Genomic DNA, 25600 nt, shown 5'->3' with positions numbered 1-25600 from the left:
TAGATACGGGGCCAAGCTGAACCGGAGGGGAGGCTAGCTTTGTTTCTTGGATTCAGTTAGGTAAGGGGCCAAGCCGAACCGGAGGGGAGGCTAGCTCCGTTTCTAGGATTCAGGTAGGTAAGGGGCCAAGCCGAGCCGAAGGAGATCCCAGCCCCGTTTCTTGGATTCAGTTAGATAAGGGGCCAAGACGACCCGGAGGGGAGGCAAGCCCCGTTTCTTTGATTCAGGTTGGTAAAGAGCCAAGGCGACCCGGGGAGGCAAGCCTCGTCTCCTTAATTCAGTCAGGTAAGGGGCCAAGCCGAGCCGAAGGGGAGGACAGCCCCGTTTCTTGGATTCAGTTAGGTAAGGGGCCGTGCCGACCCGGAGGAGGCCAGCCCCGTTTCTTGGATTCAGTTAGGTAAGGGGCCAAGCCGACCCGAAGGGGAGGACAGCCCCGTTTCTTGGATTCAGTTAGGTAAGGGGCCAAGCCGACCCGAAGGGGAGGCCAGTCCAGTTTATTTTATTCAGTTAGGTAAGCGGCCATGCCGACCCGGAGGAGGCCAGTCCCGTTTCTTGGATTCAGTTAGGTAAGGGGCCAAGCCGACCCGAAGGGGAGGACAGCCCCGTTTCTTGGATTCAGTTAGGTAAGGGGCCATGCCGACCCGGAGGGAGGCCAGCCCCGTCTCTTTGATTCACTTAGATACGGGGCCAAGCCGAACCGGAGGGGAGGCTAGCTCCGTTTCTAGGATTCAGGTAGGTAAGGGGCCAAGCCGAGCTGAAGGAGAGGCCAGCCCCGTTTCTTGGATTCAGTTAGATAAGGGGCGAAGACGCTCCGGAGGGGAGGCAAGCCCCGTTTCTTGGATTCAGGTTGGTAAAGAGCCAAGGCGACCCGGGGGCAAGCCTCGTCTCCTTAATTCAGTCAGGTAAGGGGCCAAGCCGAGCCGAAGGGGAGCCAAGCCTCGTCTTTTGGATTCAGTTAGGTACGGGTCGGGTTGGTCCCTTACCTGACTGAATTGTGAGACGGGGCTGGCTTTGCCTTCGGGTCGGCTTCGCCACTTACCTGACTGAATGTAAGAGACGGGGCTTGCTTTTCCTTCGGGTCGGCTTCGCCCCTTACCCGACTGAATTCTGCGCCAGCTGTGTCTAGCCAGTCAGCGGACATTTTTCTTCCGCACATAATTTCGAGACTCGAGAAAACGCCAAACATGGGCTTGGCAAAATTTCTAGAATCCCCCGACATTGAATTGGCGGGAAACGGTGAAGGGGGCCCAGGGACTTTCTCCATCAAGAGTAAAACTTCATGGTAATACAAACACTGACTTACAGACAACAGGTATCAGTTGGAAGACTTCTGATACTTTGAGGATTATTCAAATAGACATTTTGGGCATCTTAGCCCTGTTTATGACTGAATGCAATTTTCGGAGTCATTGACTAAGCCTCTCTATTACAGACACTGACTAACAGATGATAGATATCAGTTAGAGGACATCTGATACTTTGAGGATTATGCAAAAAGACATTTTGGGCATCTTTAGACCTGTTTATGACTGTATGCAATTTCGGAAGTCATTGACTAAGCCTTTCTAATACAGACACTGACTTACAGATGATAGGTATCAGTTGGAGGACTTCTGATACTTTGACGATTATCCAAAGAGACATTTCGGGCATCTTTAGCCCTGTTAATGAATGAATGCAATTTCGGAGTCATCGACATAGCGTTACTAATACAGACACTGACTAACAGATGATAGGTATCAGTTGGAGGACTTCTGATACTTTGACGATTTTCCAAAAAGACATTTTGGGCAACTTTGGCCCTGTTAATGACTGTATGCAATTTTCGGAGTCATTGACTAAGCGTTTCTAATACAGATATTACCTTACAGATCATAGGTATCAGTAGCAGGCTTTCTGATGATGTAAGCATAATTCAAAAAGATATTTTGTGCAATTTGAACGACTAGAAACTACATTCATAGTGCTGAAGGTTATTCAAGACCTCTTAATGATACAGATAGAGACCAACAGATCCTCTGATAATAGACTCTCATGAATATCACTGATGATATCCACACAACACTTAGTTAATAATTTCTTATCATCGTTCAAACATATAGATAAGAATTTGAACCTTTTTTGTCCTCTTAAAAGATTTTTTTCTTCATTTTTAAGTTCTCGTAAATATCCAGTAGTTTTATTTAAAAATTATTAAAAAAAATTCCCCAACTCATATAAGCATTCTGAAAGAGCAAAGTTATTCCTTAGTGTTTAATCTAATTTATGAGCAAAAATTTGGGATTGAAACATCTTTTTTTATTGATTTATGAATGAATGAATACCTGAGTTAACCATATATAAGGGTAATTGGCACAAAACACCCTTCCATAAAAATGGTATATGAGTATTCAATCTCTTTTCTCTTCTTTACCTGTATAATTTGAACCCTTTTCTATCATATTCTGCCACCAAATATATCATTCGCCTTGAATATATAGTGAATTTAATTTTTTTAAGAAAGTATGTCAAATTCAAGTCCCAATTTTTGGAAAATATGCCCTTGAATGAGACCTGAACATCGGATCTCAGCAATTTTTAGTTTATAAAGGTTTTTGAGCACCGCAAATCCACTGAAACTGGTTTCAAAAGAATTAGAGATCAAAAAATTTTTTTGGCCGACCCTAGCGTAGGTCCTTTGCCGTCACTTGAGTACGTCAGAAACGTGGCAGAATGCTCGTCGAAGTCTTCAACATTTCGACGCACTCTAATTAAGTGTTAACAGATGTCGAAATCGTGTGTGTTTTTATAGGTCAATTTTAAATGGTAGTCACCTTTTATTTTGCGAGTTGATTGTCAAACGTACGCCGTTGTTGGGAAAGCCCGAGAGCCACTTGCTTGTGGCTTCTGTCAGATCAATTCGGATTATTTCCGAGTCCCCTGCCACGCGCGAGATTAGGACGTCGCCGTTCTCGCCAACCTAAATATGACCGTTTGAGATTTTTTGGGATAAAAATTTAAAGCAACATTTCTAAAACTGATTCTTTTACGAGAATCTACATTTATTCTTCTTTTTTTAACTTACCAAAAAAGCGTCAAAAGTTGAATTCGGCTGAAATTGCGTTGTGTCAAGTAAAAGCTCGGCTTTGTTCAACTTCTCCACTTCCGGTAGATGGATATCATGAATAAAGTGGAGCTTTCCATCATCGTATAATCTGAGATGCTCGTGCTGGTGGCGGACAATATTCGAAATTTGACTCACGTCGTCGTCAATTTCGAAATGTTCTTCATGTTCGCTGTCTTGCTGGAAATGGTACATTCTTTCCAGTAAAGGAGAAAGCTTTGATCTGCTATCAGAGGTCGTCCGTGGGACAGAATCAAGCTGGAAAACCTAAAACGAGATGTTAGAATTTATGTGGTCAGCGATATTTGATGGAATCTTGTTGGTATGAAAATGGCGGGCAAAAAGAGCAACGAGCATTTATTTTATGGTCGATCAAATATTGAAATAAATTCGTTGCGGAGGAAGAATTTAACTTGCCAAATCGGAAAGTTTAAGTGTAAATGTGAAGACATTACTTCTCTGAGCGGAAAGGAAGATTCCTGTACCAGAAAAAGGCAGATCCTTATCAGTATTTTAGAGCTGCGTTAGGAAGAGGACATCCGTTTTGTGTGAAGAGAGGTGGATGCGAAATTCCGCTCGCGCGGAACTCGGCAGCTTCTCAAAGCAACGGAAGCCGTGCCAGGATCCGGATATAGGTCTAAATCTCTCCTTTCCCCCGCGCGAACCGGCAACCGCGGCGGAAGTGTCACACAACCACCCGCGCGAGACCCATCAAACCACTCAAGAATTGGCATTTAGCCTACTTCAGAGCGCAAAAATTAATGCCTCTGCAAAATATTACGTTACGCGCTCATTGAATTAAGCTTCTGGAGGTTTATTTTGTACAAAATAAATCTTGAATCAATGTTCTTTAGTTTTCATAAATAAACCACGTGATATTCATTCTATTTCGGAGCGAATTCTCCAGGCCTTACTCAGACTGAGAGTTTACTGTTCTAATCTACCGTTTACACTACTGAATTGATCAGAGTTTACAGGGAAAAAATATACTAGAAGAATGGTTTATACGGAGTAACATCCGGCGCAAGCTATCAGATTGGCAAGCTTATTTCCTTTCTGGCGCTAGATTTGCCGTGCTAATATTTCACGTTTGTATCGTTGTGTGCCCAGCTGGTTAAATTTGCACTCATCTCGCGATCTGCGCTGAAGAATTGCGCGCTTGGGCACACACGTCACGTTGCCCGCAAGCTTTTATGAATTTCTGTTTTAATTCCGATCTTTGGGAAGACATTTGGGAAGGGTTTTTTGTTCGATAAAATGAGGTTTCTAGGAGTTTTCTAAAGAGACTCATCATACGGAGGCGAGCGCTCATTAGTGGTGGCCCGTTATGTGTCGTTTGAAATCAAATCAGCCCTAATGATCTCAACGGCTATTTACTATGAACCTCTAATGATCGATTTGGTGCAGACGGGACGGGCCAGACCACCAGGCACCGCGCGCCTGCCCAAGTCAAACCAACCCAAGTTTAGGGGAGACACGCCGGAAGTTTCGGGAAGGACTACCGGACGAAGATTATTCTTTATGTTCTAAAAATTTCCGGCTTTTCAGTCATGTACCAGCTAATCAGCACAAATTTCCATAGCGCCTTGAGAACTGCCTTCAAAGGGTCTTCCTATAATGTGGCTTTTGAAAGCACGATTACAGATTTATAATCTTCGTAATGAGAAGAGCCGTGAACATGACATTTCAGTGAACCACTCTAACGACTTCAGGTGATGCTCAATAAAATCGCTCCGATGACGCAAAGCCTTTTTCCTGATAATATCATCATTCAAGGAGGAATTTATGGACTGTTCCGGAAATCTGACTCCCACTTGACATTGTCTGATTATTGACTTTGAGTTGGATAATTATTTTCGCCATGGTGGTGGTGTTCTGATGATGCGCTCTGGCGGTGTCACTGTGGCAGGAAGTGAAATAAATTCTTCCGCAAGCAGAACGCAGCAAGTGTCAAAGTTTGGCGAAATTGCGCAGCTTCGCTTGTGGTTGCTGCGAAAAATTTTCATTACTTTTAACCGTAGTTTTCCGGATTGCTCAAAATCGGAATTTTGTGGATCGGCAACTTTTTGTCACAGTCACTTGTTAGGGGTTTGATTTTGACATCTCGAGTTCCAGCGAAAATTATCCGCAAGAGGAAGACGGTCATTTTATACAGATTGTTTCAGATTATCACGACAATGTTGCCTGTCAAATTAAAACCGTGTATTTTCCCTCATTAAGAGCTGTAGCGATAGTCTTTTATGATTTCAACTTTAGCAAGAACAAGTTATTTCATAACGCCAAATTACTCAGAACAATAGATCAAAGCGACTCATAATTCGCTCCAAATCATCTTGAGATAAATTGTTTTACAGGGCGTTGAAGGGTGTCCAGCTGGCCTATGTTATTCATTGCTCCTCGACTCGTATTTTTTCAAGAAGGCCAGGTATGGCTACTGCCATATGCGACTTTGGGAGCTCATAAAATTTTTTTCGTGCTACATTTTCTTTTCATCTGAGGAGCCTAAAAAGGTGCTAACTGAACGTGTGCCCTCTCAGATCCTTCACGGAAGTGAACGTGCTGCAATAACGAGATCTGATTTCCAAGGGGTTAAGTTTTTCAAAGAACCCTCTCTTTCATGGGCTCAACCCCCAGGGCACGTCAACACCCAAGCACTGCGCGAAAAAACGCTGTGCACACAGCTTTGTGGCTAAGCCTATCCTATTTTCCGTATACCCCCTGTCTTCTGATGTTTTTCCATAATTAAAAAAGTACGCTAAGGCACCAAAAGACGGTGCATAATCACCAGCACTTATGCCCACATTATAGGCGCGGGTATAATCACTGGTCAACTTGAGAACAGAGCACTTTACACAAGTAACTTGTCCGGAAGTGAAAATATTTGCCCCGGAAGTCGCAAAAATGCGCCTTAAAAAATTCTCCACAGCCGGGTGTTTCTAGCTCAGTGGTGATCGCTTTACAGACCCCCCGGCGCCAGGATTTCTTCTGGGGACACTTTATCAACAACTTCTATATCTGATGATTACCTTTAGTAAATGCGTCTCCATGACTTTTAAGTGGTCATCAGTAAACTGTGCACTTATCAGTCCCGCAAAAAACGGCGAGAAACTATTCCAACGCATCTTCTTCCCTTATCTCTATCCGTTGTAAATTCTGTCTCTGATTCTTTGTGTTTCTTTTATTCAAGGGCGAGTTAACTCTTGTGCTGAGAAAATAGTAAATTAAAGCGAATTGTAAAACGAAATATGAAATTGTGTATTCGTTGAGCAGCGTAGCGCGCAGTTAGGGGGCGCGCGACGCCAAAACCATTCAACTAGCCCACGGACGACACTACTGCCAACTACGAGCCACCTCCGGCACCAGCGCATAAGGCACATCGCCCAGCTCGCAGCACCAATGAAACACCTGGTGACGGGAGCTTCTTGCTTGGTAGGGTGCTCACGCGCGCAGTACCCACCGAATCTTGCAGACTCAAAGTTCGACGATATCCTGCAGGAAGCAAAATCAAGCAAGAAGTTGAGGGATTTATGACCCGGGGAAGTTGTAAAAGAGTAAATTCCGATGCGAGGTGAGAGGGCCACGAGACGGTCGAAAGGAGTTTACCTTTTTCGTGAATTCTGATTTCTGATGCTCTAATGTTAGCTTGCGAATCACGCTTGTTACTTCATAAATTGAACTGTACAATGAAAATAAGCGCAAAAAATTATGAAACCACAATAAAGAAATGACTCGTTCCGGATATATTTTTGTGGCAAATTTCTGAAACAAGTCAAAAATAGCTTTTGGAAGTAGTCACAAGAATTTTTGGCAAGCAGTCGAAAAGCTTAGCCGCAACTCTCGCGGGCAATAAAACAATCCACCTCGTTTGATCCACCTGGCGCAATGAAAATTGCTTTGATCGTCACGGGAAGTATATTTTTCCTAGACCTCGCTTGGTGCAATGTCCGGTGGAGGAGTGCACCCTAGGGCTAAAAGCTTCCGGAGCACCACACCTGCGTCCGCGCCTGAAACCTTATACATTTGTTGACCTTACCACACTCTAGGACAGAGGTGGTGCAATGATTTAAATCACTATTCCGGAACTATAGCCTTAAACTGGACACCTCAGATAATCCCGTCTCACACAAACGGCGCGTACACGATACTAAAGCCGCCTGATCGATAAAAATCACAGAAAGTGCAATCTTGAATCAGGATTCAAGCTCAAACTGACAGTTTTTAAGTCACAACCACGATGGGGGAAATATTGACAGTGTAATAGTACCGCAAATAAAGGGAAAACGGGCTTCCAAATAGCAAAGCGACAAGATTTATGAAGAGCGTTACTAAGGGCAATGGGGTGCCGTTTCAGTCATAATAAATTTACTGTTGACCATGAGATGACCTGAGATAATTACACGCTCTGAGATAGGTAGATATCTGTTCTGATTTGCATGTCATTGAACCAGAAAGAATGTTTTTCTCATGAAAATTCATTCACGAGAGAAATTTATGAAAGCTAGTTTGTCAAAGTTTTATTTCGTGATTTGTGGCAGTGAGAGGTTTAGTCTCCGAAAGAGGAGTCAGAACTTGAATCGGAACTGGAGTCTTGTTGTTGGTATCCTGACGGTTTGATATTCACCCCTAAAAGGAAAATATAAACTAAAGGTCATCAGCGTTATTCACAAAAGTAAATACAACCGAGAAGACTTCAGGGTTTTTCCTCCTTGATTTATTGATTGATCTTCTAGGCAATTTACCTGGAGGTATTTGCTGATTTCGCTGACTAGCGCTTGACTCTCCACGGACCCAAGTTGCACCAAGTCCGGGATTATTCGGATCGCTCTTGCTATCAATGAGTGTTCTGAGGCCATCTGTGCCCAGTTGTGGCAGTGGCTTTGCCTGGTCAGGATGAATAGAGATGTTTCCTTGAGCGAGGTGATGAAGAATTCCAGCTCTCATGTCGTGTTCGGTTGGGTAGGGGCGTCGTGGATCACCTGGAAGCCAGCCTGATATTGAGTTCTTTACTATTTGTCTAGCTTCTCATCGCTCGAGTGTTGAGAAGGTCACAGTTATTTAAAAAACTCTGCCCTGTTGGCGCAATATTTGAATGGCTGGCACACAGTTTATGCGAGTACTTGACGATATCTTCGGCGAGAATTTTTTTATCCTCAGCTTCCTGAATTATTTTCAAGCGCTTCTTCGCCTGTGACAGGGCCGGAAGGAGACTGTCAGAGGCTTCGGAGAGCTTCTTTTGATAGCGCGAGATGCGCCCGTTGTACAGCTCAATCTGGGCGTTACATTCTGTGATTTGCTGATGCAGCTGAAGTTGAATATCCGCGATCCGTAGCGATTCCGTTAGTTGCTGATCCTAAACAAAAAATAAGAAATACTCGTAATGGCTTGTATTCGTCTCAACAAACTCTTTGTTTACCAGCAAGCAAGAGAAAATATAAACTACCTTTTTCATCAACAACTCGAGTAGATTTTCCGCTTGGTTGCCTTCTTGAACCGCCTCAAAAACCTCGGTGGTTAGCTTTTCTACCTCATCAACGAGTTGGAGCAGCTGATCACGAATTCCATGCCCCATTCTACAATATAAACAAGTGTTTGTTGTAGCAATTGCTTGTTGAAAATGATAAACATACAAATCAGTTCGTATACGATCCCCCTCTACGCCCATTAAATGAATTGCAAGCCTAATTTTGTATACGAAGTGACTTGGTGTTGGATACTGCAAGATGATCACTTTGAAAAGTTATGCGCCTGAGAAAGACGATATAACTTTTTCCTTCATCCAAGTTCGCTGAGAGTTGGACTTGAATCATTTTGGTCACAATGCCCTTACAAAGCCATATAATTAGCCGAAATACTGAGCGTATTTGGGCGAAAAGTGTTTGATGGCCATTCTGAATCAAGATGAGTCTGTTCAGACTTCGTCAAATGATCGAGTCAAGTACTTGATGGCTTACAGATGATAAGGCAAATACTTATAAAAAAACATAAAAAGAACTCAAAATGATTGATATTAGTATGAGAGCTACGAAAATATATTGGTAAGACAGGCTTACCAAGCCATCAATGGTTGTACTTGACTCATAAGAATCGTTACGCGCGAGTGCCAGTCGTATTTTCATGGAAATCTTGGAATCTTCTGGAGAAAATTTTTATTTTATCCGACTAATGGTACGGTCAATGATGATGTTACATCGTTTGAGACATTCAAATATTACTATTAAAGTTGATCTAAAAATGAGCTCTAATTGACAGTTTCTGATGGTGGGTCGTGGTCAGGCAGTGGCGACACAATTGATTTCCAGATTGCACGTCAGTTCCAATCCGCGGCGCCGCCTTTGAACTCGCGAGGGCCTCGTCTTCCTTTCAATTGCTCGAGGAGAGTGCGCGGGGGAACGACTTTCTGTCTGACAATGCGTCCATCCCGACCGACATCGGACCGGTGGTAGTCGTTTTTACGCCGATCATCGAGATGAAGATCCAAGATTTGTGCCCACAAGCCGCGGCTAAATGAAAATTCGCGATCTTTTAGTCGAAGAAAGACCTCACCTCAGCGCATTATATGAATGCATCAATACTTTCTTCGTGATTGCATGGAGATGTTCGGATCCATAAGCAAAAAGATCGAGTCCAAACTCCATGCCAAGAATAGCTCCATCGACTTTTCCGTCTTCCTCATTAACAATACGACTTGCTAGTGTATCGAACGGCTTCATCGCTTTCATTCGTGAAACATCGTCGATCGCGTTGACGACATTGGAAAACATGAGCTCAATTTCATCCAGCGTGTACCCAATATGACCGTAGCCAGCTTTTCTGGAAATTCTTGTTTGGATAAACTCTCCCGAATGAAAGTCCCACGGGACTAGAACCCCCATTGCATGCGCAGATTTAGCCTCGACCTGAAAAATAAACATAAAACAGACAGTAGGCATAAAACAATTAACCTGAAAACTCTTTTTGATGAGCTCGTCGTTTTTACGATCAGAATTGATGTCAGGAACTTCCTCGCAGAATTTGGCAACCTAAAGTGATAGTAAATAAGTGTTTTATTCGTAAAAATACCTCGTCGTAGATTTTCTTCAAGTTCGAAGCACCAGTTCTTGATGATTTTCTTTGTTTCATCCAGATATAGTTTTTGAAAGCCGAGAAAAGATTTGAACCCTCCGAAGTAACGACTTTGTTGATCCCTGCATTTCCAACTACGTAGGCAGGCATTTGATCCGGGCTAGGTAACGCTCGAAAATTTAGTTGTAAGTGTTGTTCCTACCTGATTCGCCAGTAACCAAGATGGAATGCATCTTTGTTGGAAATGAAAAGCGTCTGAAATTCTGGTGGATCGAAGTAGTATCTGTGTTGGAGGCTGAGTTTCATCTGGCACTCAGGGTCAGGTAAATACCCGTCGAATCGGCGCATCTTATGAAGCTCTTCAAACGGTCCGACTGCGATAAGACCAACAACGCTGAACGAAGTGAGAGGATCGTGCTAGAAAGGGTTAGCTTGATTGATCATTTTTTAAGTGTACCGGAGAAAGCTTGCACATGAGCTCATAGAGGCGGAAGAAATCAAGAGGAAACTGAATGCCGTACGCAGTCTCGAGCGGCTCTCTGTCGGGATCTGCGAAGTCTTCTGCAAGACGAACAGGCTCAACTGAAATCTCCTGCGCAATCGACCATTCGTCGGCTCCGTTCTTTTTCCGCCCGCCGTTGTTTCTATCGTCAACTTTTGCAACCTCCATAGAGTGAACAGGCTCGTTCCTTGATCTCTGGCTATCAGATCGGTTTCGATCTCGATCCCTCGCGCTTCCATTTGAGTGGCGGTCTCGCTCTTTTCGCGAGTCGGAACGATCCCGGCTTCTTTCTCGCTCTTTTCGTTGATTGTGGTCACCTCTGCTGTCTTTGGTGCGGGAGTCCGTGCGTTCTTTTCGATCAGGACTTCTATCTCTTCTGGAATCGCGTCGGTCGTCGTCCCGTCGACGATCTGGAGAAGATCGCCGTTCAAGCTTCGGCTTCACTGGAGTTCTTTCACGGCGCTTCTCGGGGCTTCGTTTCCGCTCGAGTTTCACTGTGCGTTCCTATGCAGAAATATATAGAACGAGAAAAGTTAGGACGTTCACTCACCATTTCTGACTACGAAATGGGTCTAACTTGGATGCGATAAATGAGAATTAGTTAAATGGATAAATGACTCTTCTACTTTAATCATGACTTATCAAGACACGAAATTCGCTACGCTACAACATGAACACAAACCTTCTTGATCCCTCTATCGATAGCGAACGCTTTTAGTGCTTTATCAAATGAAGTTTCTTTCTGGAAAGATTTAGACCGTTCCTTGGATTCTTTTTTGTCTTTCTTCGACTTTTTCGATTTCTTGACGCTCTTTTCGGATTCGACATCAGACGATTCATATTCTGAGCTGTCATCAGAGCTAAAGATTCACTCAAAACTTTGCAAAAAAAATCAGTGCTTACGAGTCAGAATAGTCGGAAGAGTCTTCTTCAGACGAAGACGACTTCGAGCGTTTTTTCTTCTTTTCTTTTTTCGACTTTTTCTCCTTTTTGGACTTTTTCTTCTTCGATTTCTTTGATTTCTTTCTTGGAGGAGAGGGTGAGGTATCGCTGGAGATCTTTCGCTTCTCCTTCTTCGACTTTTTCACTCGTTCAACCGACTCTTCATCAGATGATTCATCTCGCCTTTAAAATTTGAAGATCGGTAAACTCATTTCGACTGCTCTTACTTTTTATCCTTTTTGGATTTTTTATCCTTTTTCGATTTCCGGCCTCTTTCTTCAGATTCTGACCGAGATCGCCCCATTTAATATCTAAAATAAACTTTTTTAATAATCACATCACTTTTTTAGATTTTCAAACAGAAGATTATCCGAATCTCTTTTTCTTCAGGAAAGTGACCCTGGGGATACGCGTCGGTTCCCTTAGCGCAGCTAGCTTTTGGCCAATCAGCTCACAAATCCTCTCTTGAGAATAACCCTTTTTACACGATGTTTAGTTGCTCTTCTACTAAAAATAATGATTTAGATTAATGATTATTGTTCAGGTCTTATGTTAAAAGCTTTATTTACCTCTCTGTATTCCTTTCTTCAGAGTTTTATTTTTGTACTCCCAGTGCGCATCCAAGTGCGGCTGAATCTTGTCAAACAAATGCATCAATTCGAGTTCGATCAAGACTGGATGTAAATTTTGAAGCTCCTTGCATCCGTATTTTGGCACCTTTTCGTCAAAGTATTCGACCAGCATTTCAATGAAATCAACTCGCCTTGATTGAACAATTTCCCTATAAAGATGTCTATTATTTGACCAAATAGTTATCGAACTAACCTCACTACATGAATCATCCTGTATTCCAATCTTGCATGCAGTGAAAAATCCTTCCAGTTGAAATAATAAAGCACTCGTTTGAGTCCTTTCAAGTTATCGAACTCAATAAACGAGCGAACAAAATATTCGTAATCGCAGTGATGATTCGCAGCCTTGTCGAGAAATTTTCGCCACATTGTCGGGCAGTTTTTCATTTCACAAAGTTTGTACAACGACTGCCAGTCGCACATTGACCTGAGAATGATGAAATCGTCGTCTGGGTTGTTTTTGATGTTCCAAGAATAAATCGAAAACGAACGGCCAACACTTTTATGGAAGTAGGTTCCCCAAGATTCGAATCGTTTTTCCAGTAAAATTGGTGAAATCATCATAAACCTGAGTCTACAAGTTCCTTACTTCATTGAATAAAACTCACCTAATATCATATTTCTTAGCATTCTTGAAAAGGTTCTTTTCCCATTCGTGGCCAACGATGTCCAAGTAGCTATCCGAGGTGTAGAGAAAATACGCGAACTCGAGATGAATGTGATTAAAGTAATCAAACTGTCCGAGCAACTTTGAGTCCGTCTGAAGTGCCTCCAAGAATCTCACACCAACAGCATGATTTGATGTTTTGATAAGATGTTCCATCACAATTTTTATGTCCGAATCTCTTGTTCGTGCCGAGCGCATCAAAATCGCATCCATCATTTCTTCAAACTCACTGAAACCGCTAACGTCTAATAAAGCATCAGAATTGCTCGAGCCCAGTTCTTGTCGCACAGACTCAGCAAGATCATCCGGAAGTGTAGCAATGAGCTTCTCCAGCTCGTCCGCGGAGACAGCTTCCGCGTAGTCAATAAAGTTTAATGTGAAATCGCGTATTCGAAGAGGATTGTTTATTGAGTTCAAAGTTTTTTTGAAATCTGCGTCGAACTTCTTCGTGACTGCGCGAGGAAAGTCAATTCCAGATTTTGCGAGTTTGCTGCTCACTCCCATCGCTAGTAGACATAATGGCGACGGATCGAGAGCTCTGTTTCCTATCTCCCTTACGATGGCTTCTCTAATCGATTTCTTCATTCTCTTTTCTTTTGCGAAGAAATACAACTTTTCCAAGACCTTCAGCTCCGAATTATTTGACGAAAGCCAGGGTGTGTTCATGTCTTTGAAAATTTGCCTGGCTATATCTTTATTAATTCCGTCATATTCAAGAATTTCATCGAGCCAGTCTTCAAGTTCACTTGGTGTTGTATATTTTAAGTCATATGTTCTGAAGCCCCTCAGTGCCATTCCCAGTTCCCAAGATGGAATTCGTCCATATTTGACTTCTTTTTGCAAATCCAGAATCGTGCGCTCCAGCTCGATATTTCCATTCTTACGTTCGATATTCCGAAGCAAACAGACATGATTCTTCAGATAATGAGCATTTATAGTTGAGAGGTATGGAATCATAGCATGAACAAATTCTGGGTCTTCATAAATTCGCTTTATTTGATGGCGAAACTTCCCAATTACTTTGTCGAAATGAAATTTGTTCGGCATATAAGCTTTGCTAAAATGATTATGCAAACTGGAATCAACGAGGACTTCAATCAATTCTGATGATAAGTTTTTCTTGGAGACCGGGTCCAAATCAGAGCTGAGTAAAGTCTTCATTGGTTCGTAAATTGGTCGTACAAGGCCTTCACATTTATGTCTGATTATATTACGTAGATCTCCATATTTCGTGTTTAGTAAAGGAATCCAAGGAATGTCGGATGAAATCAATTCGGAAGACTTGACGTTTACAAAAGGGAATAAGTGGCTGAGCAGCGGATTTATCTTTTGGAATAAAAGAACTGATGCTAAGGATTTTCTTATTGCTTCCGGCCCTCGGTCATGATGGACTTTTTGAATTAGAGTGTCAATTATTTTCGCATTTTGTTCAGAAAATTCTTTGAGAAGATCGTTGACGAGAATGTTCAGCAGTTTTGAACATGTTCTAACATCTGTATTTTTTTCGAAAAGATGACTTCTGAATATGGTTTTGAATATACTGTATCAATATAATATTTCTCCCTTTTATTTGAGTGCTAGTGTTGCAGTATGGCTTGCGTGAAATAAAGACACACTACAATTGTAATAAAAAGCTAATAAGCGTTTCCGATTTATTCTGCGACCAGCGCTAGTACAGTCTCAGTACAGTAATCTCTAGGCATAAAGCCGTAGGTCTTGCTCAAAGTGACCCCTGAGAACGTTACTGATTTGATGGTGGGTGTCGTCCTTATATAGGGTACACTTTTCTACAGGGATATTCTCGGCCTATCCGAGAATATCAGAGCAACGTCCAAGAATATCGGGAGAGCGTCCGCGGATATTCTCGGCCCTTCCGAGAATATCGGAGCGCCGCGCGAGAATATCGGCGGAGCAGCCGAAATTATTGGTGGTGCAGTGAATAATTAATAACAAAAGGGAAAAGGGAAAGGTCGCCGCGTGTTGGGCGCGCACAGTGATCAGAAGCAGAAATGCTATGCAGTAAAACAGTCATACGTTATAGCCATACTATAACACTCTTCCCTCCTTCATTAATTAACACTTGGGCTCCAATGTTGATTCATCGATTTTGGATTCATCATCAGGTGATGCCGATATTGTGCTCAAGTTCCGTCCATTTTCTTAGCAGCAATATTACTTGGTCAAACTTTTTGCGCGATTTTAAGACCAGAGTTCCGACTTATTCAATCATCCTTTCCGTGAAACACTGAAAACGTTGACTTTTGTCCACAATCGAAAGAAGAAAGTGAATGTTTAGGCGGGAAAGATGTCGATTTAGGTCTTGTTCGAGATGAAAAGATGTCGCTTATTGACTCTTGACTTAATCCCATCACAACGTTTTTTATGTAAGGCTTCTTAAATGGTGAATAACAGGTTTTTTTTGATCAACGAAAGTTTGAGTTGTCAGAAGAATCGAAAACATTTTTGTAACTCGATTGATCCAGAATAATTAAAGAAGATTCAACTTCTTTTCTCTTCTCTCCTCCCTTCGGTTAGAACTTTTTCAATCTTCGAAGTTCTTCTTCCTTTTCGTCACCTTTTGTTCTTTTATATTCTCTTCGTTGAATTTGTTAATCAAATTTGTTTTCCATTTTGGTCCGTTAATTACGCTCCAGCTTATGTTTTTCCTACACTGGGGGCAAGTCTTACTGGAAACCAAGTACCAGTAGTCGATGCATTCACTACAGAATGTGTGGTTACAATGTAGTTGTTTAGGAGTTTTAACAGTATCCAAGCAAATCAAACAGGCAATAATAAGTCGGTTCGTTTGAATCTGCGATTCTGATCCCCTGCTTGTCGATTTCGCTTGACTGTTTTCTTTGTAGCTAACTTTTTTCTTCTTCGGCGAGTTGTTTGATTTTTCTTCTATTTCTTCGTCATTGATTCGTAAATTTTCCGTGCTTTCCTTATCAAAATGCATATCATTTTGGTGATTAATTTCGTCTTTGTTTGGTTTTCGTTTCATATCGTAGACCTCGAGTTATCTTAATAAGTCAGAGTTAGTGTTTTGTCTTTTACTCGGCTTATTCGCAGAAAGAATTATCGAGGTTAACAAATTTTGATTTTGCAGTCAAGTCTCTTCCCGAATCGACGTTTTCTGTCTCTTCTGCGTGAGTTGTAGACATGGAGTTTCTTGGAGGACGATCTTCTATCCTTAGCTTCATGTCTCAGAAAAACTTACTGTACGACACTTTCTGTCCTCTAGTCTTTCTTCTAGGCACCGCTGATGTTGATGTTTCCTCTTCTGTTTCTACTGGTGGCGCCTGACTATTAACTACCGAATTTTCATTCGGTTTAACGATTCCTTCTTTATCTTTATTCTTCTCCTGAAGTGTCGTCTGCTCCTAGGTAATTCCGTTTAGTCATCAACATACACTTTTCTGACGCGTCATCATACCTTTGGCGAATTCTTAAGATTCCGGTGCAGGATGCGTATTCGATCGCGATGCACAAGAAATCGCCTCCTAGGAGCTTCGATTGGGGTAACAATATACGTGTATTTGTCGCATCTTTTTCTAACGACAAATCCTCTTTTCCACGGAGTGAAGAGTTTTCCGCTAACTCCTGGTGGAATCATAGTTTTTAAAAGAACTTCCAGGTGAAAGTTTCATCGAACTTCTTGACATTGTCCGCCTCAAGTTGAGCAAAAAAAGATTCAAAGTCGGTGTCTGCATCGAGGCACGGCAAAGGAGGATTTAAATTGTTGGAATCATTTTGATTAGGCTCTCCGATTTCGTTTGCTGGTCGTATATCTGGCTCAATACTCTTGTTATCATTCCATGATTCGGCACTTTGATTTGGTAGAATAATGTTCATGTCATTATTTGTTGATCCTTGCTCTGAAAGAGTTCTCGCTCTTTTGGTTTGTCGATGAGTTTGTTGGTCAGTAGTTGCTGACTGTAGCTGATTGCTTGGTTCCACCATGTGTGTCCCTTCATGCATATTTCCGGTAAAATTTCCCTGGCTACCATCTAAATTCAAAATTTTGTCAATGTTATCAGGCAATTGGTAAGCTTGAATTTTCTCGCCAGTGTTATTTGCCATGAAGAAAGAGTCACTGTCGCCGACAATTTTTCGCCGTTTAGCTGGTGGGCCTGTCGCATCAGTTGAGTCGAAAGCTTGTTGGCTTGGCTGAATTCCGCCGTTTCCAGTCTGATTCATCAGTTGTTGGTTCTTTGTCTGCAGGCTTGATTGTTGACTGTGATGGTTGGTAATAATCGGAAGTGGTCTTATATCGACAGCTGAGGCATTATTGTTCAATGGTGCGTAATACATCTCTTGAAATTGCTCATTAAGAACTTCAGGTTTATTTATCTCCGTCACTTGTTGTGCCCTTTTCTTCGAACGTGATTCGTTTTTTGCAGAATGTCCGGAATCTTGACTCATCGATACCATGCCTGATTCAGCCTGCCTATTTCGAGGTTTCCCTCCTTCAGAAAATCCTTGAGTAGTAGTTGATCTTCCTCCGTACAGGCAGGTTTCAACTTTGTTCTTGAATTGTTCCATCAGAATTTTCGCAATTTTTGTCTCAGAGTTGGTATCCATCTTCATAAAATTTCTCCAAAATTCTTGCTGTCCATTGAACATTTTATCAAACGCAACGCGCACTTGTGTCCCGATTCCCGTTATATTTCCATGTTTTGATTTCCAAACGTCGCACACAAATGTTGCTTTGCAGATCCAGAGAATTAAGTGCTCCCTTTGGTCTCTTCTTTTCCTTGACTGGCTTATTAACCAATGATTGTAAAGAGCTTCTGATTGTCCGACGGAGAAGTTTTGCGTGGCTATGAATTCCGTCGTGTCTCTACGGATTTCTTCTATAATCGCAATCATGTCGAAAATTATTTGCCATTTCTCTGGTTTCTGTATATGTTCGGTTGGTGGATATATTGACAGGACTCGTGGAAGCACATAACGGTAAACCATTTCTTTTTCGGTGCCATCTTCAAAATAATAAAGGATTTGTTTTGATTTGATTGGCATTTTCACGATATCAAAAAATTGAAATTTTTCAATTTTCGAAGACAAGTTAGTCTTACTTTTTAAAAGATGGTGATTTTGAGAGGGTGCGCACTTCATGAATAATTTATTTCTTCTATCGTCTGATTGGATGCCTGAGTCAATATAGGTGCTTCGAGCCATTCAGAGCGCGCGCTTGTCCATAAATATTAATGTATTCAGCGCCGAAATTTTCGCTTTTGAAATCGGACGTCATTCTGCATTTTGCCTCCCTTGTGATCAGTCGCACTATTTTTCGCGTATTGTCCAGCTCTTTGAAAGAGAAGAAAAAACTAAGAAAGAGATGATTTAGTGTTTTAATCTTTTTGGAAATAAAAATTTCACGTTATAAATTCCATACTTATTCTTGATAGATTTTTTTTTTTTAAATTCGCCGAAATTATTGGTGGTGCAGTGAATAATTAATAACTAGGCAGAATCCCACTTCTGACACCAATGTTGCAGTATGGCTTGCGTGAAATAAAGACACACTACAATTGTAATAAAAAGCTAATAAGCGTTTCCGATTTATTCTGCGACCAGCGCTAGTACAGTCTCAGTACAGTAATCTCTAGGCATAAAGCCGTAGGTCTTGCTCAAAGTGACCCCTGAGAACGTTACTGATTTGATGGTGGGTGTCGTCCTTATATAGGGTACACTTTTCTACAGGGATATTCTCGGCCTATCCGAGAATATCAGAGCAACGTCCAAGAATATCGGGAGAGCGTCCGCGGATATTCTCGGCCCTTCCGAGAATATCGGAGCGCCGCGCGAGAATATCGGCGGAGCAGCCGAAATTATTGGTGGTGCAGTGAATAATTAATAACAAAAAGGGAAAAAGGGAAAGGTCGCCGCGCGTTGGGCGCGCACAGTGATCAGAAGCAGAAATGCTATGCAGTAAAACAGTCATACGTTATAGCCATACTATAAGTTATAGTCTATAACACTAAAAATCAAGAATAAACCATTTCCTGACTAGATCCGACTGATGAGCATGAATCCTCGATTGCGATAAATTGAGGTAACCCAAACAGGCCGTCCTTGTCTCCAGCGATAGCTCACTTGTTTCAACATGCTTTCGAGCAGTTGTCGCGAATCTCTAAGCGATACACAAGACGTAAACGAGATAATGTTACCTTGAAATCTATTTGTTGATCGAAACTCCCAACGCGGAAAATGATTTCCAAGCTTTTATCAAGCGTCACATCCGGCAAATCGCACTTTTCGAGGAAGACAAGATCGTGGATTCCATTTCGAACGCCATAGGAACATTTTCCGGTCGCATGCGCAAACTCAATGGCTTCGATAATGGTTGTCGAAACTTGCCGACTTGGGAAGTTTTTCAATCGTGGACGAGCCCTTCGAAGCATTCTTCAAAAATGCAAATTTGAATAAAGATAGACAAGGTTAATTAAGTTCGTTGTTGGGATTGAAAGTGATGCGAAATCTTTACGATTTCCTCCGACATTCCGTATTCTCTCAGAAGTGAGACGAAATCAATTAACCCAGAAAAGTAAAATACTTGAGGCAATCTTTCAAGGGTACAGACATAAAGTTTCAAAAGCTTTTTATCATTCGTAAGTAGAATTTCTTCTTTTATATTTATCATTGAAGATATGAGAACGTCTAAGTTTGTGTAATTTGTGGTATTAATAGGGTTATTTTTCTAATAAAATTACCTTGAGACATAGAGTCTGTTCTGAGACACTTTTCAAGAGCATCCTTCAATAACTGCCGATTCTCAGAAAAGACACAAGCACGTATAAAATAAATCCAATAAATTGGCACATTTTTCAAAGCCTTAAAAATTCCTTTCATTCTTGAGGAAGACTCCAAGCTAAAGTTCAGCAGTCCAATAAGATAATTAACATTCAGAGAAATTTCTTCTGGAGAAGATGGTCTCTTCGGCAAATTACTGATTTTCGTCTGAATAAATTTTGATTCTTCCATCGAGCTCTTTTTAAGCTCCCTCTCCAAAATAAGTTTTGTTGGAATTTGAAGGTCATCATATTTTTTATGAAGTTTTTCGTACAAATGTTTCTCCCATTTTCGTCCACGTAAATGAAAAAATTGGTCATCTTCTCGAATTCGTTTCAATACCTCCAAGTAGACGAAATCCGGAAGCTTTATTTTCCACGAAGAATCTCTTTGGAGACTTGACATAAGTTTTGACAAACCTTTTCCATCTCCATCATCCATTAATTCGAAAACATACTCCTGAACTTTGTCCTGCTGTATTCTTCGTTTCAGACATAAAAATTTATTGAGATTTTTATTCTTCAATAAACCTTGTAGTTCTTCTCTACGTCTTTTGTCGAGTGAGGAAAAGCACTCAGAGAGAACCCAAAATTTGACGGTACTTGGCAATTTTAAGCAGCAGAAATCATTAATCTCCGATTGATTCTCATCGAAAAACTTTCCAATCTCTTCTACGATTTCCATCGCTTCTTGAAAATTGAAAAACTCAAACGAACGATCCAGGATTGCAAAATATTTAACGTCTCCATTGTCATCTTTTTCATACTCTTCGTTGTCTCCAAAAAGGATTTTTGATCCACGTGCTGAACCTCCATATAAAATTCCTTGAACTGGATGCCAAGATTGCGATCTCCAGATTGATTTTAAATATTCCAGTCGTTTGGCATGCGCAGGATTACCTTCATAATGCTCAGCTAAGGCAGTGGAAATCTTGACTTTCGATTTCATTTTCCATTTTGTTCTCTGATTCTCTACGCATGAAAGAAGACCCGGTCCGATGCTCGTATAATGCTCGTGTAATGCTAGAGTTAACGAATCGTCTTCGCAGGGAAACCAGCCATCGACCGGACATTCAATGCTAAAGTCAGAATACGGCAGAAGCCCTAGGTTCCAACAAGCTAGATTTGACGAGTCTGTATTAGAACCTCCAAAGCTTCTGATAACGTCGAGATACTGATCGTAACCGCGTTCGATATTCAGTAAATGGGTTCTTTTAACTCTGCTTCGCAGTAAATCTCGCTGCTTCTTCGTCAAATAAGGCATAACCAGAGCAAGATATGATGGAAACTCGACCAGGCGTTCGAGTTGGCTTCGGAAATCGCTTCGAAATTGATATTCTCGATGATAAGGGTTTGCAAAAGAAGGAGATACTGAAACGTATGGATTGCTGGTTTGCTGAGGTTTTTGCGGCCTTGTGTACTGTGCTAGAGTCGTTGTTATTGTCGGTCTAATAGTTGAAGGCTTCATATTCGCAAGAATTTCCAAGTAGGGAAAGAAGGACTTGATATCATCGAAATTCAGAACTTCTAAAGCATTACCCAGTCTTATCAAAGTAAACGTATCATCAACGATTTGCAGTCGCTCTGCGTATTCCAGGAACTGATCTTTCACTCCGAGTAAATAATTTTTCTCATGGGTACCAGCCACTCTCGCATATTGATACACAAGACTAAGAGCTCCGGACGACCTGATTCCACTTGATGAAGCGCGTTCGATAACTTGTGTCACCGATTTAAGTTTGTCTAAAAATATTTTTTAGAAATAATCGTAGTATCAAACCTCTAAGAGACGAGTTGAAAAGCATCTGACAGACAATCGCCTCAAGAACCTTTTCCTTGAGTTCAGAATCCATTTGCTTATCCTCAAACAATACAAGACTGTCAGCATTTACAAGCGGTTTTGATTTGGGAAGTCTCGACAGGTATTGGTAAGAAGCTGCAACTTCGAAATCTGGCAGGTCATTTTGGAGATTCAAAGATGTTGAGGCATTCTTTGAAAACTCAGAAATTTTGAACTTTCGATCTATAGAAGGCGTCGAGTAAAGACTGTGAATTGCTGATCTTTGAGAGTTACTATCGAGCTGCGAAAAGAGGTCCTCCAAGCGCCGTATTTGCAAAATACATCGTCGGATATCTAGTAACGGGGTTTCGAAATGATCACTTCAATATAACAATCTCAAAAGTTTCATAGTTGAAACCCTCCACATAAGAACAATGCCCAGTTTCATGAACAAATTTCAACGCATTTTGCAAGTTTTCGATGTTCACTGCTAACTTGGATCTAACTAGCCTGCTTCTGGTGCATCCCAGCCGATTCATTCAAGATCATCTGAACAAAAACACTCAACTGTTGTGAAGTCTTTGTTTTTCATTAAGAGGTTTTTTCACACAATAATTTATTGCTACATTAAAAAGTGAGAATGTGGCTCTTCACTGAAGAGAAACTAAGGAGTGAGGAATGAGATGCGGGACTACTCATCGTCCTCCTTCCAGCTCTGCTCGACGACCTGCATCACTTTCTTTTCATATTCTCGTCTGTTTTCCTGGAAGAGTTGAGCGGCTTGGGAATTGGCGGGTGAGTTGGGGTTCGGTTCATCGAGAAGTGATTGAATGGATGTCTAAACGGCAAATTTACACTTGTTCGAACAAATATTACAGATGAATTTAAAAAACTTTTTGCAGGCAAATTTCTGACCTGGCCGGATTCTGTACCCCTATGAAAGCCCGTAAAATTTTGAGTCGATTTGACCAAATCGTTTTTGAAATTTTCTAGAGAATGACGTCACAAATGACGTCAGAAGGTCCCAAATAGGCGAAACTTTGAGTCAAATTTTAATTGCCTTCCCGATGGAATTAAGGAGTGTTCTATAGCTCAAATGAAAGCTTATTTAAAAATGAACTAAGGTTTTTAAGGGTTTTTAAAAAAATTTTGAAAAACTGGGCTCTAGAATTTCCCGAAAAAAAATTTTCAACCAAATAAAAAAATCTTGAAAACCTTAGTTCAGTTTTTCACAAGGATCAATTTGAGCTATAAAACACCGAAAAATTCCTTTAATAAAGCCCCTAAAAACTGACTCAAAGTTTGGCCAAAATCGCCATTTTTGCCAACTTTATACGTCATTTATGACGTCACCGTATGACGGTTTTGGCCCAAATCTAGTCCAGGCGACTCGAAATTTTACGGGCTTTCTGCTAGGTATGAAAACAGGCAAAGTTAGAATTTTGCCTGCAAAAAGTTTTAAATTCATCACAGTGAACGAATACGAAGTTATATATGCTTCATATAAAAGCATTACTACTCATGCACAACCAACCAAGATAGAAGACACATCATATGTGGGCGACCAGCGGTTTTGCAGGATATCAAGGCATATGGACCCATCCGCGTAAACATTCGGATGGAACATTTTAGAGGTAAATCTCACGACGGGCGGTTTATTTGGATACTCCTCTACAATTTGATTTCAGATAGAGCCAAGTTTGAAAGTGTACCTGTAAATTCTATGGTTAGTTTGAACGTCCCGTCCTCAAACGGTGTATCTGCCGGGCCAAATATTACAGCGTTCCAGAGGAGAATATTGTTGTCTGTTGGGGCTCCGGAAACACCAGCTGGGGGGTCTTCCTGGAGCCTTTTAAAATCCCGCATAAGACGTCGTCGAGCAGCAGTAGACATCCTTAACCCAACCCTGAAAAAATACCGTCAACGAAACAGCTTTCCGAATAATGCATCATTTTTATGCTTCAAAACTATTTGAATATGAACTTGTAGAAACACACACATGTAAAAGCAATTTCACTAGAGGAACACATTTCCTGAAAAGATACAGAAATGGGCGCGCTTAATAAATAATTGTTTCACTCTCCCAATAAAAAGTTTATTTTGGTCCGAGCATATCGGTTGGGACAACCCAAGCGTCAAATTGTTCGTCCGTGATGCCGTTTTCTTTGGCAGACTCTCGGAGCGTGGTTCCCTTCTTATGCGCATTCTTGGCGATGGCGGCGGCCTTATCGTATCCGACGTGGAGGTTCAAAGCTGAAAAGCGGTTGAAAAAGGGGCTGCTTGGAAATGTTATCACCGGTTACGAGCATAAGAGACTCATTGAGAAGCTGATCGATTCGGGCTTCGTTGGCGGTGATGCCGACAACGCAGTTATCAACAAAGGCGTTGCAGGCAGTGCCGATGAGGTTGGCAGATCGGAGAACGTTGGAAACCATGACTGGCTAATTATTGAGTGTTATGAATGGGTTGATAAGAGAAAAAACTTACCTTGTAGACGTTGAGCTCAAAGTGACCGTTCATACCGCCAGCGGTGACAGCCATATTATTACCAATGACCTGCGTACAGACCATAGTGATAGCTTCAACCTGAGTTGGGTTGACCTTGCCGGGCATAATGGAGGATCCGGGCTCGTTTTCGGGAAGATTGAGCTCGCCAAGACCACATCGTGGTCCAGAAGCGAGGAGGCGCATATCATTGGCAATCTTGTGGATGGAGCAGGCGACAACATTGAGAGCGCCGGAAACCTCAACCATGGCGTCGTGGTTGGCGAGAGCTTCGAACTTGTTGGGAGCGGAGACAAATGGAAGACCGGTGTAGTTGGAAAGCTCCTCACAGCAAGCCTCTGCGAAACCAATTCGAGTGTTGAGACCAGTTCCGACAGCGGTGCCACCGATGGCAAGTTCGTAGACTCGTGGGAGGGTGGCTTCAACACGGGCGATTCCGTTATCGAGCTGCTGAACGTATCCAGAGAATTCCTGTCCGAGAGTCAATGGAGTAGCGTCCATCATATGAGTTCGGCCAATTTTGACAATGTGCTCAAAAGCTTTCTGCTTCTCGTAGAGGGCCTCTCGGAGCTTCTTGAGGCCTGGGAGGAGAACGTTGTTGATTTCGAGAGCGGTGGCGACGTGCATAGCCGTAGGATAGGTGCAGTTCGAGGACTGGGACTTGTTGACGTGATCGTTGGGGTGGACGGGGGACTTGGTGCCGACTTCGCCGCCGAGGATGAGATTAGCGCGGTTGGAAATGACCTCGTTGGTGTTCATGTTCGACTGGGTGCCCGAGCCAGTCTGGAAGATAACAAGAGGAAAGTGACCCTCGTCGTAAAGCTTGCCAGAAATGACCTCATCGGCGGCCTCCTTGATCGCGTTGGCGAGCTTGGCGTCGAGTCCAAACTTCTGGTTTGCTTCGGCGCAGGCCTTCTTGAGGTAACCAAAAGCCTTGCGGAGCGGTTACAATTAGAATAATTTAATTATCAATTACTTGGATGATCTGTCGGGGCATCTTATCGGCCTCGCCGCCGATGGGGAAGTTTTTCATCGATCGGGCGGTCTGGCAGCCATAGAGCTTGTCGTTTGGCACCTGCATCTCACCCATGGTGTCGGTCTCGATTCGGAAGCCAGACGCCTAGAATTCATTTTATAGGGGTCAATCTATCACGATGGCAATGAAACTGAATATAAATCTTTATTCTGACCGGAATCATTTTCTATCAGTGCTCTTTTCTCGATATTGTGATGCCTACTAGGTGTGGCTCGGCTAGTTATGATCATTTCTCCTATTTTACGATTATATAAAAATATCTGAAGGGAACCATAAAATTCCTGCGCTTTATAACTTATTGGATTTAATTTTAATAAAAAAGGTAACAACTAAAGTGATTCTTTTAAAGTGCCCCATGTTAATTTTCAGTAAAATATGGGTTTCATAAAAAAGATAAAGAACTTGCGTCTCGAGCACCACCCACTGACCAGAAGGGAAAAGCGGGCTTGTATCGTGATCTCATTTACAAAAATTTTAATCAACTTACAAATCGAGATGGGATTTTTGGTCGAACGACTCGGGACAAAACGAACTGACGCATGCTAAACCGTACCAATTCAATAACGACAATAATCAG

The 25600-nt window shown here is 41.9% G+C and overlaps 8 protein-coding genes across 9 annotated transcripts in view; 1 reads left to right on the top strand and 7 right to left on the bottom strand.

Annotated features, from left to right (window-relative positions):
- Nucleotides 1–25600, top strand: part of LOC145705400 (uncharacterized) — an 85259-nt gene that overhangs the window by 29284 nt on the left and 30375 nt on the right. The gene's annotated exons all lie outside the window — the stretch shown is intronic.
- LOC145704364 (uncharacterized) lies at nucleotides 2626–6446 on the bottom strand. Its single transcript, XM_081781814.1, has 4 exons — nucleotides 6130–6446; nucleotides 3065–3370; nucleotides 2814–2959; nucleotides 2626–2746 (listed from the first exon to the last, which is right to left on the bottom strand). Exons 1-4 carry the CDS (start codon nucleotides 6223–6225, stop codon nucleotides 2641–2643), a joined length of 654 nt encoding a protein of 217 aa, XP_081637940.1. The 5' UTR covers nucleotides 6226–6446; the 3' UTR covers nucleotides 2626–2640.
- LOC145706193 (mediator of RNA polymerase II transcription subunit 4-like) lies at nucleotides 7603–8737 on the bottom strand. The gene is made up of 4 exons (XM_081783721.1): nucleotides 8544–8737; nucleotides 8168–8453; nucleotides 7843–8091; nucleotides 7603–7726 (listed from the first exon to the last, which is right to left on the bottom strand). The coding sequence occupies exons 1-4, from the start codon at nucleotides 8670–8672 to the stop codon at nucleotides 7647–7649; spliced, it is 744 nt and encodes a 247-aa protein (XP_081639847.1). The 5' UTR covers nucleotides 8673–8737; the 3' UTR covers nucleotides 7603–7646.
- On the bottom strand, nucleotides 9224–11986 carry LOC145706190 (uncharacterized). 2 transcript variants are annotated; one of them, XM_081783717.1, is made up of 9 exons: nucleotides 11837–11986; nucleotides 11571–11792; nucleotides 11350–11527; nucleotides 10623–11171; nucleotides 10368–10582; nucleotides 10163–10325; nucleotides 10045–10122; nucleotides 9647–9999; nucleotides 9224–9603 (listed from the first exon to the last, which is right to left on the bottom strand). In XM_081783717.1, the coding sequence occupies exons 1-9, from the start codon at nucleotides 11911–11913 to the stop codon at nucleotides 9411–9413; spliced, it is 2028 nt and encodes a 675-aa protein (XP_081639843.1). In that variant the 5' UTR covers nucleotides 11914–11986; the 3' UTR covers nucleotides 9224–9410. The 2 variants fall into 2 exon arrangements, with proteins under 2 accessions (XP_081639843.1, XP_081639844.1); XM_081783718.1 differs by having other exon boundaries at nucleotides 10623–11167; nucleotides 11418–11527.
- Nucleotides 11978–14428, bottom strand: LOC145706191 (uncharacterized). Its single transcript, XM_081783719.1, has 4 exons — nucleotides 12850–14428; nucleotides 12435–12809; nucleotides 12179–12390; nucleotides 11978–12116 (listed from the first exon to the last, which is right to left on the bottom strand). The coding sequence occupies exons 1-4, from the start codon at nucleotides 14067–14069 to the stop codon at nucleotides 12091–12093; spliced, it is 1833 nt and encodes a 610-aa protein (XP_081639845.1). The 5' UTR covers nucleotides 14070–14428; the 3' UTR covers nucleotides 11978–12090.
- On the bottom strand, nucleotides 18914–22034 carry LOC145704356 (uncharacterized). The gene is made up of 5 exons (XM_081781808.1): nucleotides 21908–22034; nucleotides 21483–21836; nucleotides 19625–21445; nucleotides 19082–19571; nucleotides 18914–19044 (listed from the first exon to the last, which is right to left on the bottom strand). Exons 2-4 carry the CDS (start codon nucleotides 21553–21555, stop codon nucleotides 19357–19359), a joined length of 2109 nt encoding a protein of 702 aa, XP_081637934.1. The 5' UTR covers nucleotides 21556–21836; nucleotides 21908–22034; the 3' UTR covers nucleotides 18914–19044; nucleotides 19082–19356.
- On the bottom strand, nucleotides 23002–23375 carry LOC145701959 (ubiquitin-conjugating enzyme E2-17 kDa). The gene is made up of 2 exons (XM_081779172.1): nucleotides 23195–23375; nucleotides 23002–23153 (listed from the first exon to the last, which is right to left on the bottom strand). The coding sequence occupies exons 1-2, from the start codon at nucleotides 23373–23375 to the stop codon at nucleotides 23002–23004; spliced, it is 333 nt and encodes a 110-aa protein (XP_081635298.1).
- Nucleotides 23506–25600, bottom strand: part of LOC145703919 (fumarate hydratase, mitochondrial-like) — a 48296-nt gene continuing 46201 nt past the window's right edge. The window contains exons 2-6 of the mRNA XM_081781331.1: nucleotides 25511–25565; nucleotides 24964–25107; nucleotides 23970–24920; nucleotides 23779–23923; nucleotides 23506–23735 (exon numbers count right to left, since the gene is read on the bottom strand). Coding sequence (XP_081637457.1) covers nucleotides 23578–23735; nucleotides 23779–23923; nucleotides 23970–24920; nucleotides 24964–25107; nucleotides 25511–25564 — 1452 coding nt within the window. The 5' untranslated portion in view covers nucleotide 25565 and the 3' untranslated portion in view covers nucleotides 23506–23577. The remainder of the gene's footprint in view (nucleotides 23736–23778; nucleotides 23924–23969; nucleotides 24921–24963; nucleotides 25108–25510; nucleotides 25566–25600) is intronic.

The sequence above is a fragment of the Oikopleura dioica genome, chromosome PAR, assembly GCF_907165135.1.
Source record: "Oikopleura dioica chromosome PAR, OKI2018_I68_1.0, whole genome shotgun sequence".
Lineage (NCBI taxonomy): Eukaryota > Metazoa > Chordata > Appendicularia > Copelata > Oikopleuridae > Oikopleura > Oikopleura dioica.
This window is presented reverse-complemented; position numbering and strand designations above follow the sequence as displayed.

Bases quoted from the DNA above. Each gene is read 5' to 3' on its own strand.
- LOC145701959 (XM_081779172.1), bottom strand. From the start codon at position 23,375: ATGTCTACTGCTGCTCGACGACGTCTTATGCGGGATTTTAAAAGGCTC. The intron at 23,154-23,194 runs GTACACTTTCAA...ATCAAATTGTAG, and splicing joins ACTAACCATAGAATTTACAG to AGGAGTATCCAAATAAACCG.
- LOC145704356 (XM_081781808.1), bottom strand. From the start codon at position 21,555: ATGGATTCTGAACTCAAGGAAAAGGTTCTTGAGGCGATTGTCTGTCAG. The intron at 21,446-21,482 runs GTTTGATACTAC...AAATATTTTTAG, and splicing joins TTTCAACTCGTCTCTTAGAG to ACAAACTTAAATCGGTGACA. The intron at 19,572-19,624 runs GTAATTTTATTA...ACACAAACTTAG, and splicing joins AACAGACTCTATGTCTCAAG to ACGTTCTCATATCTTCAATG.
- LOC145706190 (XM_081783717.1), bottom strand. From the start codon at position 11,913: ATGGGGCGATCTCGGTCAGAATCTGAAGAAAGAGGCCGGAAATCGAAA. The intron at 11,528-11,570 runs GTAAGCACTGAT...GTGAATCTTTAG, and splicing joins TCTTCCGACTATTCTGACTC to CTCTGATGACAGCTCAGAAT. The intron at 10,000-10,044 runs GTTAATTGTTTT...TTTATTTTTCAG, and splicing joins TCATCAAAAAGAGTTTTCAG to GTCGAGGCTAAATCTGCGCA.
- LOC145706193 (XM_081783721.1), bottom strand. From the start codon at position 8,672: ATGGGGCATGGAATTCGTGATCAGCTGCTCCAACTCGTTGATGAGGTA. The intron at 8,092-8,167 runs GTTTTTTAAATA...ACTCAATATCAG, and splicing joins TATTGCGCCAACAGGGCAGA to GCTGGCTTCCAGGTGATCCA. The intron at 7,727-7,842 runs GTAAATTGCCTA...TTTTCCTTTTAG, and splicing joins AAATCAGCAAATACCTCCAG to GGGTGAATATCAAACCGTCA.
- LOC145704364 (XM_081781814.1), bottom strand. From the start codon at position 6,225: ATGCGTTGGAATAGTTTCTCGCCGTTTTTTGCGGGACTGATAAGTGCA. The intron at 3,371-6,129 runs GTAATCATCAGA...ATCTCGTTTTAG, and splicing joins TGGAGACGCATTTACTAAAG to GTTTTCCAGCTTGATTCTGT. The intron at 2,747-2,813 runs GTGACTACCATT...ACACTTAATTAG, and splicing joins ATCAACTCGCAAAATAAAAG to AGTGCGTCGAAATGTTGAAG.
- LOC145706191 (XM_081783719.1), bottom strand. From the start codon at position 14,069: ATGAAGACTTTACTCAGCTCTGATTTGGACCCGGTCTCCAAGAAAAAC. The intron at 12,810-12,849 runs GTGAGTTTTATT...TTGTAGACTCAG, and splicing joins GCTAAGAAATATGATATTAG to GTTTATGATGATTTCACCAA. The intron at 12,117-12,178 runs GTAAATAAAGCT...CATTATTTTTAG, and splicing joins GAAGAAAGGAATACAGAGAG to TAGAAGAGCAACTAAACATC.